The following is a 9,850-nucleotide window of genomic DNA, read 5'->3' as shown; positions in this document are numbered from 1 at the left end:
TGTGTCGGTTAAGCCTCAGTGTCCCGTCGGTGGAGCTGGGGAGGATGGAAGGGGCCCTGTAGACCCTCTGTGGATGCATGCGCCAGTTCTGGAGATGGTGGTGAAGGCTGAGCCTCAGTCTTGGGACAGGCCAAGCCCAATCTCCGAGTACTGGACCCATTCACAACCTGGGTAGATAGATCCCTAGGATCTGCTCATACCCCTTCCACGGGATAAATGGGTCATACCTATGGGCCACACTCTCTCCCCTTGGGTTTGGGTACCCCCCATACACCCCCACCCCCGATTCCGGGGTGTGGAATGTGGAGAACCAAGCACGGAGAACTGCCGCCTGCCCGCCCCTCGCCAGGGTCCGCGAGCTCCACCGACGGGAATCGCTGCGTGGACGCGGCCGAGGCGTGCACAGCGGACGAGCAGTGCCAGCAGCTGCGCTCGCAGTACGTGGCGCAGTGCCGCGGCCCGGCGGCGCCCGGGGACTGGCCGGGACCGGGGGGCTGCGTGCGCTCCCGTTGCCGCCGCGCCCTGCGCCGCTTCTTCGCCCGCGCGCCTCCGGCGCTTACGCAGGCGCTGCTCTTCTGCGGCTGCGAAGGCCCCGCGTGCGCCGAGCGCCGGCGCCAGACCTTCGCGCCCGCCTGTGCGTTCTCCGGCCCCGGGCCGGCGCCGCCCTCCTGCCTGAAGCCCCTGGACCGCTGCGAGCGCAGCCGCCTGTGCCGGTGCGTGCGGGGCGGGCTGGGCCGCTCACCGGCGTCCGGGCGCGCGCAGGCCCCGTCTCTTTGCCTTCCAGGCCTCGTGCGCTCCGGCACCCGGCTCCCGCGACGGCTGCCCGCAGGAGGGGGGCCCGCGTTGTCTGCGCGCCTACGCAGGCCTCGTAGGTACGCTGGGCGGCCTCGGGCGAGCGGGGCGGCGGAGGCAGATTCGGGGCACCGGTCACACGCCCTGGGGTGGGGCTGGGGTCCCTGCAGGCACTGTGGTCACCCCCAACTACCTGGACAACGTGAGCGCGCGCATCGCGCCCTGGTGCGGCTGTGAGGCCAGCGGAAACCGGCGCGAAGAGTGCGAAGCCTTCCGCAAGCTCTTTACAAAGAACCCCTGCTTGGGTGAGAGGGTTGAGGAGCCCGGGGAACTTACAAATGTCTATGGCCCGGTCCAAGCCGCCTGGCCGGTGGGGGACTCTTAAGATGTTTACGTCGCGTCTGATTTGGTGTGGGTGATGGACAGTGTGCACATGCCATGGTGCATGGGTGGAAGTCAGAGAACTTGTCAGAGTCCCTCCTTTTACCATGTGGGTCCCCGGCATAGCACTGGTCTCATCAGTTTTGATAGCAAGTGGCCTTCGCTTGCTGAGCCATCTTCCTGGCTGATTTGAGCACATTTTTGATCGAAAGAAACTGAGGTTCCGTGAGTAGCTGTTTCCAGAGACCAGATAGCAGATCACTAGAGAACTTTAGAGGCGTCAAGAATCTCTGAGGGCTGGAAAGGATGAGTTACAACGTGTCCATTGACCTGGAGTTGGCCGAGACTCCCTTTGGAGTCTTTTCCTCCCAACTTAACTGCTGCTGTTCTTGCCTCAGGGTGGGATGGCTCAGTTCCAGATTTCTGGGGGCCTGTTTGAAGCCTGTCTCTGCTACTTAGTAGCTGAGAGTTAAACTTTTATTAATCCTGATTGTGTTCACGTGTAAGGGCGGCAGTGCACTTGTCGACTTCACAAGCAGTTCGTGGGTCACTCTTAGCGCCATGACCTTCCATCTCAAGCCATGCTTTGCAGATTACAGGGGGTGTCTCATTTTGTCACAAGGGAGTGGGGCCGTTTCTAGGGTGGCCTGGCCAAGCCTTCTCTGGATCTTTCCACTCCATAGATGGTGCCATACAAGCCTTTGACAGCCTGCAGCCATCAGTTCTGCAGGACCAGTGGGACCCCTACCAGAATGCTGGGTGCTGTTTCCCTCAGGTAGGATTGGGGAGCGGTTGTGGAGTTGGCAGTTTCTGCATCATTCCCTGCGGTACTTACCCTTCCCAGGCAGGCCAAGGTGGGGGCATGAGTGGTCCGAGAGGAGATGGAGGCAGTAACGGTCCCCATTTTGTCTTCACTCCCAAGGTGTCCTTGATGTCCATACTCACTGCCCTGGCTCTCCAGACCCTGCCGCTCTAATTAGGTAGGTGGACCATGGGCAACACAGCTGACCGCCATGTCTCGGGATGACTGCTCACTGAACTGAAACTTCCTTGCCCTCAGGTCACTGTGCTTTGCCTCTCAGTGTCTGTTTCCTTCACCATCGAGATGAGCGTCTGCAGATGATGCTCGGCGGGCCCCGTGGGCTTACAGAGGACAGAGACTAACCCCAGCTCTGGGAATTTGGAAGTCTCCTTTCCCAAGAAGACATGACACTAAGGAGACCGTATGAACAGACTGACAGACAAGACTGCAGTCTGAATCCCCTCCCACTTAGCCATTAGTCAGCATTAAGCCTACCCGTGCCCCAGGGCTTGTCACCAATGACATGGCACTTACTGTGTAGGCATTAGAGGCTCAGGTCCTTCCTGCTCAGCATCCCACTGGCTTCCCAGTCTCTCCTTGCTGTGGTTTCCCCGGCACCTGCAGTGGCGCACCAGCCCAATAAACCCATGTATGCTGAGACCAGCCTGGCTTTCTGTCATCTGACCTGGAAATGTGGAGACCTGTGTAGCCTTGGATACCTCCAGAACTACTCTTTGGGTCTGAATATCGGAGAATGAATAGACCTGTCTCTGGGATAGCAGCCAGCAACTGAGACTGAGCGCATGTGTTGCAACTCCTTTGCAAACTCAAAGGTGGTGTTGGCTGGCATTATCAGAGAGCTCTGGGATTTTGTCAGGCCTCTCCTAACTAACTGCATTGGGGAAATGGCTGAGCAAACCGGGCTCAGGCGCATCTGTCTCTAGGGTTCAAAGGGTGTCGTGATGGCCACTGTTCACAAAGCTGCTCAGTGGCTAGAAAAGGCCCCAGAGAGTGAAACTTCCCATTTCACGTCCCCTTCCCCACCCACGTGGACATGGACGCCTGTGCACATGTGGGTGGGGAGAGCCAGGGAGTAAGGAAAGCATCACTCTGCCCAGCTCACTCCAACTACAGAGCAGCTCCAGCGCAGGATGAAATGTGAGTGTGCTCGACTCCACTGCTTGCCTGACCTTGATATTTAGCATAAAATGTAGATAGAAAAATGTATGTTTGTGCCCAAGTATGCATATATGTACCATATGTGTGCAGGTGCCCATAGAGACCAGGAAGCTGTGAGCCATTTGATGTGGGTCCTGGGAATTGAACCCAGGCCCTCTGCAATGCTCTTAACCACAGAGACGTTCTTAAACGTGGGAATGATTCTAAATAAAAATACAATTCTGGATAGAAAGTGTGGCTGTAAGCCTTCTAAAACTAGTAGGAAGATGAAGTGGAAATAGTCCAGTTCCACAGTTGGTGGTGGTCTCTGTCCCAAGGCCAGGCGCTGGCAAATGTGTCACACACTGGGGTTGAGGAGTCACTCCATACAGTAAAGATCTTGAGGAGGTCACCTGTGCAGGCCCTGAGCACAATCTCATGTTTCCTGTATAAAACCAGTGCAGAGAGGGGGTAGCTCAAGGATAGGCAGAGCTTGGAGGTGATGCAGCCATAGGTAAGGGATGTGGTCTGAAGCCAGTGTAACATCCAGAAGGCAGAGTCTGGATCCCAGGAGCCTCCAGAGGGGGACAGCCATAGTGCTGAGCACAAAGGGTTTTGTTTTTAAACTACCAAGACCGGCAAATGCTTCATCCATGCCAGGAAACTAGTAGGATTGCCTGTTTGGTTTCTGTTACGTCTACCCAAAAAGGTCCTGTCTTCCATCTGGTGCTGTTTGGCACAGTGCCTTAAAGCTGAGTCCATCCCTGTCCTCCCAACGCCGCTGTTAGCCTCCATCTTGCCAGGAAGTGACAGTGGTCCTGGCCCTGTGCCTGGGTCTCGGTTACCTGTCGTTGGCATTGATTTCACAGCTGTCCGGTGGCAGGGTGGGGCAGAGGCAGAAAGGCAGGTGCTAGAAGCATCTGTGGATTTATCAGTGGAAACTTTACGGCTCATGTATGTTTCTCTGGCTTGGGGCCCAGCAACCAGGTGCAGAGGGGTTGTGGAAACCACTTCCTGCCCTTCCTACCCTTTCCCCACCCTCCCTAAATGAGTCAGGTATAGTCAAACTCATTAAACAAGCTCACTTTTGCAGGAAATTTGGACACTGGCCAGTGAAACTGATAGGGGCAGAACGTCCACAGGAGGGAAGCAGACATCTCTCAGAAACAGGGCTGACCACCTGACCGGGGGCGGGGGGGGCAGCCTGAGCCCCAGATGACTGATTGCCCTTGTTCCCTCCTTCCTCACACATACTCTGCGGGCTGGCGAGGAGATACAGGACAGATCTCTGGCCGTTAACCCTCTGTTTGTTCAGATTGTCAGCTCTGAGTAGGCTCCTGTTTTTGTTGTTTTTGTAAGGGAGAAATGGTGAACCACATTCTGCTGACAACTCTAGAAGTGGCAGTACAGTGTCTGGAGTGGTTCCTGACACAGCAGCCATGGGGCTGCAGATTTTTCTAGGCTTTCCTGGGTTCTCTTACTGGTCCACGTTCCCTCACACTTAAATGAGTCAAGTGTTAAGATTCGCTCATGATCTCGGTACTAAGGAGGTTAAGGCAAAAAGCTGAGATGGAGGCAGACTGATTTGTACAGCGAGAGTTTTTCACAAAATGCCAAAAGAATGAACCAGATGAGTTCCCAAAACAAGGAAGGATATAGGGAAAGATTATGATAAAATACAAAGCTCACTGGGAAGGGCTAGAGCAAAGGAGAACTGAACTCTGAGGTGGGTGCTGGGAGGTGCAGTGTCTGAGTTGAGAATCTTCCACCCTGGAGCCAAACTTCTCAAGACACGGGATGTGAAAGAGAAGTGGAACAACAGGATGCTTTAGGACAGGATGTTTATAAAGAGCTGAGGTCCTCCATCCTACAGGGAAACTTGTAAATTCAAATTAGCTTCAGGAAGTTCCTGAAACTGATCAGATTCACCAGGTCTGGCCTTTCCGAAGACTGTATATAAGCAGTTAAGACTCCTGAGAGTCACTGTCAGACAAGGCCAGCTGCAAAGACAACTCTCTGACAAGCTGGGCTCCCCGGAAGACAAAGTGAGCAGCCTATACCCACAAGAGACCAGCCAAGCAGCTGGGAAGAAACAAAAAATGACTGACCCAGCTGCTTAGACCGACTTAGCAGCTAGGAAAGGCCGCCTTTAGCTGAGCTCCTGCTTTTCAGCCCACTTTGTACTAGCCACTGAGACTCACCTGTAGCTCATTTGGCACACATTTCAGACACTCACTTACCTGTTCCTTCCATGAAGCTGAGCCAGAAGGTGGCTTAGGATCCTCTGGAGGTGGGGTTACAGGTGGTTGTGAGCTGCCCAACAAGGGTGCTTGGAAACAGGCTTGTGTTCCCTGGAAGAATAGTATGTGTTCTTCATTGTTGACCCATCTTTCCACCCTTGTGTTTTTGAGACAGGGTCCTACTCTGGAGCTGAGATGGGTCTTTTTTTTTTTTTAATATTATTTATTATATGTAAGTACACTGTAGCTATCCAGAAGAGAGAATCAGAGCCCATTACAGATGGTTGTGAGCCACCATGTGGTTGCTGGGAATTGAACTCAGAACCTCTGGAAGAACAGTCAGTGCTCTTAACCACTGAGCCTTCTCTCCAGCCCTGAGGGTCTTGAACTCATTATGTAACCTAAGACGACCTCACACTTGGGATAATCCTCCTGCATCACCCTCCAAAGTGGGGCTGGGGGAAAGCTTCAACGGTGAAGAGCACCTACTGCTCTTGTGGAGAAACTGGGTTCGGTTCTCAGCATCCTCCTGGTGCTTCCCAACTGTAAGTCCCATTCCAGGATATAATGTACTCTGTTCTGGATTCTGTAGGCATTGCATGCATATGGTGTATATACATACATACATTTAAAATGTATGTACATTTAACATTCATGTACACAAAATAAAGATAAACCATTAAACAACAAAGTCCTAAGATTCTAGGCATAAACCTATAGCTAGTCGTTGCTACTTTGTGGGTTCTTTTTCCCACCCTTTATCCTCCTGGTTTTACCTCCTATCACTAGATAAAGAAAGGTAGAGGTGGTGGGAGGGGAGAGAGAGAGAAGAGACCTGAATCTAATTTCTTCTTGTTTCTACTTTGAGCAAGATTACTAACTACAACCAACGCCCGTGAATGACCACCAACCACCAACCCTGCCTGTCCAGGCTCTAGCATTTATATAGTCAGAAAAGTTCCCAGATTTTTAAATTTCACACGATCCCAGAAACTATCTGCAGCTGGCAAAAAAAAAAAAAAAAAACATACTTCTGCTAGAACATGAGGCGAATCATAATCTGCTGCTGTAGCCGGTTCAAAGCAGCCCTACCCCTCACACCTGGGATTAAAGTGAAAACACATCCTTACAACATTTCTGTGTTTTTAAGTGAAACCAAAATTTCAGAATTGCAACATTTCCTCTTCTGTTTTAGGCCATTAATTGTGCTGTGCAGCAGGAAGTTATAAAGAGACATATTCAGTGAAATAAGCAACTTTTGGGTCAGTGGCAAAGGTTTTCAGGCAGGCCTCTCCTCTCCTGCTGCAGTGGCTTTGCCTTTGATGCAGGGAAACAGTAGCAGCTGAGCAACCCTATCCCCTGCGTCAAGCTGTGTCTCTACCTTTACACAAGCCACAAGTTTAATTTCTCCTTTGAAACTTGTCTATACTTTCTGGATGCATAATGAATGCTTAGGAAGTCAATCCGCTCCTTCCCAAGATCATCCTTACTGTCCCTGAGGGCAAAGGACCCTCAAACTCCAGTAACTATTTTATAACATTGAATTTGGGGGAATAGAGGAAGATGCTTATCTGTGGCCGAGTCTAGAGCCTGCAATAGCATGTATTAGATCTCCAGTGTCCAGAGAAGGGTTTGAGTCTGCATGGCTCATACTTTTTGCTGCAGGGCCTCAAGCTAGGCTCCTAAGGCCTTTTCCCAATGGTAATAAATTGCCTTGAGTATCTTTTTGAGACCTGCAATTATTGGTCTAGTGGCCACATTGCCTGCATACCCTTGAAAGCCTAGGTCTTCTTTGTGGTTTATATTTAGAAAAACTGTTGAACTTAAAAATGTCATGTGTTCACAATTTTGTTGCAAAAGACCGTATTTCTCACAGTTAAAGCGCCAGACATTTTGAGATCTGAGACCTTTAGTAGCTTGGTTACAGTCTCATTGCAAATGACTGCATTCACTGCAATTGAAGCACAGGGCATTTTGACATTTTGACCTCTAGCTACAGCTTGACCTATAATATTAGCATGGTACACATTAGAACCAATATTGGTCTTATCCTTTATCCGCTCATCCACAGGCACTGCCCTTAACCTTAAATGACTTTTATATTTGGTGTTTGCATTGTCTTTATCAACACCTGCTTTGTGTCAGGGTCTGATATGGCTTTGCTCACAGCTGAGACTAATCTTTGTAAAAAATAAAATAAAATCAGTAAGGGCTTCTCCAGAGCCTTGTATATACTTTGCAAATGAAGCGGACTTTTTCCTGGCTCCTCCTGTGTCCCAACGTGTTACAGTCACTAAGGCAACATTGTTCTATAGTAGTTTCATGGAATTGAATCTGTACATTAGAGTACACCCAGCGACTGGCCTTTGACTATATTAATCCCCCTTGCTCTACTTCATTTCAGTATTCACAGCTTCTTCCTGCCACTATGTTACCATAGCAACTGCGGACTGGTCTCTAGTACAGCTGTTTGTTACCAGCCTGTACTGGCTGGTTTTGTGTCAACCTGACACAAGCTGGAGTTATCACAGAGAAAGGAGCCTCAGTTGGGGAAATGCCTCCATGAGATCCAGCTGTAAGGCATTTTCTCAACTCGTGATCAAGGGGGGAGGGCCCAGCCCATTGTGGGTGGAGCCATCCCTGGGCTGGTAGACCTGGGTTCTATAAGAAAGCAGGCTGAGCAAGCCAGGGGAAGCAAGTCAGTAAGTAACATCCCTCCATGGCCTCTGCATCAGCTCCTGCTTCCTGACCTGCTTGAGTTCCAGTCCTGACTTCCTTTGGTGATGAACAGCGATATGGAAGTGTAAGCTGAATAAACCCTTTCCTCTCTAACTTGCTTCTTGGTCATGATGTTTTATGCAGGAATAGAAACCCTGACTAAGACAACCCCTTCCCAAAATTGGAAGAGATTCTATTCTGTGTAGCCCAGTTATTTAGAATTTTCCAGCTGCTCAGCCATTATTCCAAAACATTATTAAAAAACAGAAAATATAAAGAAGAAAGAACAGAGCAAAACAACAACAACCCAGAAAATCGCCTCTGGGAGCAAAGCGAGGAACATCCCAGCAGCAACAGCCACAATCCATTCCTTCATCCCCTGCTGCTTCCTCTATGGCATTTTTGAGTCCCAGGTTAGGTTCCATTTGTAGCCAGTCTTTTCTACTTTGTGAATTCCCCCACCCTTTATCCCCCTTGTTTTACCCCTTATCACTAGATAGACAGAAAGGGGGAGAGATCTCTGAATCTAATCTGTTCTTGTTCCTTCTTTGAGCAAGACCACAACCAACCCCCCTAAATGACCAACAATCATCAACTCTGCCTATCGGGGCTCTAGCATTTACACACTCTCTGAAAAGTTTCCTGAATTCCAAATGTCACACAATCACAGAAACTATCTGTAGCTGGCAAAACCATACCCCTGCTGGAAGATGAGAAAAATCATAGCTGCTGCAGTCAATCCCAAGCAGTCTGATATACACCCTACACCTGGGATTAAGATGAAAATAATTCTCATAATATTTCATTTTTTTAAAGAAACCAAAATTCCAGAATAGTCACTACATGAACCACTACACCTGTCTTAGAACTCGTGATGACTTGCTCAAGGAAACACAGCAGTGTAGACCGATCATCCCAATACTTGGGAGAACAGGAGGATCCGAATTTAAGACCGCTCTTGGCTACGAAGCAAATTTAAAGACAGCCTGGAGAACATGATGTTGTCACAGTTGGAGATATATCAGTGGTTAGGAGCCCTGGCTGCTCTTCCCGAAGACCTAGGTTCAGTTTCCAGCACCTCAGTCATGTCTGTGACATCAGTTCCAGAGGCTCACACTACTTCCTCTGGCCTCTCTGGGCACCACAGACATGTGGAGTAGACATACATGCAAGCAAAGGCACACAGACACACATACAAATTGATATTAAAAAAAAAAAAACCCAAGCAAGCAGTTATCTTCAGCTTTTCTCCCTCTAGCTGAGAACTTGTTTTCTAAGTCATTACCCAACCAAGCTCCCACTCCCAGCACACTTGCTGCTTTACTTTTCTCACTGCAGGTAACAGGCAGCTCTGCTTGATCAGGTACTTTTCGTGTAATGGTGGCTCAGGGACCCATGTTCCTTCCAGCACTTGAACTTGTGACCTCCAGGGAGAGCCCCCAAGTGAAAACATTTTCTGTGCAAGAGTTTGGACCTTTTTTTTCCAACATTTCATGCACCATGGTCCAGTGTGGACCCAACCTAATTTTCAGAGTATGGTTAATGTGGAATAATAGTTCAACCACAAGAACTGGGTGAGCACATAACACTGTCTGCTAGGTTTTGTTGAGACAAGAGTCTTACCACGTAGCCCAGGCTAGCCTTGAGCTGCAATCCTCTGCTTCAGGCTAGCATCACGTAACAGGGATGAAGCCTGGAGGACGTCTAGCCCCTGCACCGTGGTGCGGCTATAATCGAGGTGAGAACGAGGCAGGATGTA

General features: G+C 50.0%; 1 protein-coding gene across 3 annotated transcripts; it reads left to right on the top strand.

The window, feature by feature from the left end:
* Window positions 1–216: 216 nt before the first annotated feature.
* GFRA4 (GDNF family receptor alpha 4) lies at window positions 217–2,609 on the top strand (the record flags this gene model as incomplete). Of its 3 annotated transcripts, XM_080931050.1 has the most annotated exons (4): window positions 217–872; window positions 1,857–1,948; window positions 2,096–2,153; window positions 2,256–2,609. In XM_080931050.1, 2 exons carry the CDS (start codon window positions 217–219, stop codon window positions 1,876–1,878), a joined length of 678 nt encoding a protein of 225 aa, XP_080787176.1. In that variant the 3' UTR covers window positions 1,879–1,948; window positions 2,096–2,153; window positions 2,256–2,609. The 3 variants fall into 3 exon arrangements, with proteins under 3 accessions (XP_080787176.1, XP_080787175.1, XP_080787174.1); XM_080931049.1 differs by lacking the exons at window positions 2,096–2,153; window positions 2,256–2,609 and adding an exon at window positions 963–1,097 and having other exon boundaries at window positions 1,857–1,940; XM_080931048.1 differs by lacking the exons at window positions 2,096–2,153; window positions 2,256–2,609 and having other exon boundaries at window positions 217–1,097; window positions 1,857–1,940.
* Between the last annotated feature and the right edge of the window lie 7,241 nt (window positions 2,610–9,850).

Source organism: Micromys minutus (assembly GCF_963924665.1).
Source record: "Micromys minutus genome assembly, chromosome: 17".
Classification (NCBI taxonomy): domain Eukaryota; kingdom Metazoa; phylum Chordata; class Mammalia; order Rodentia; family Muridae; genus Micromys; species Micromys minutus.
This window is presented reverse-complemented; position numbering and strand designations above follow the sequence as displayed.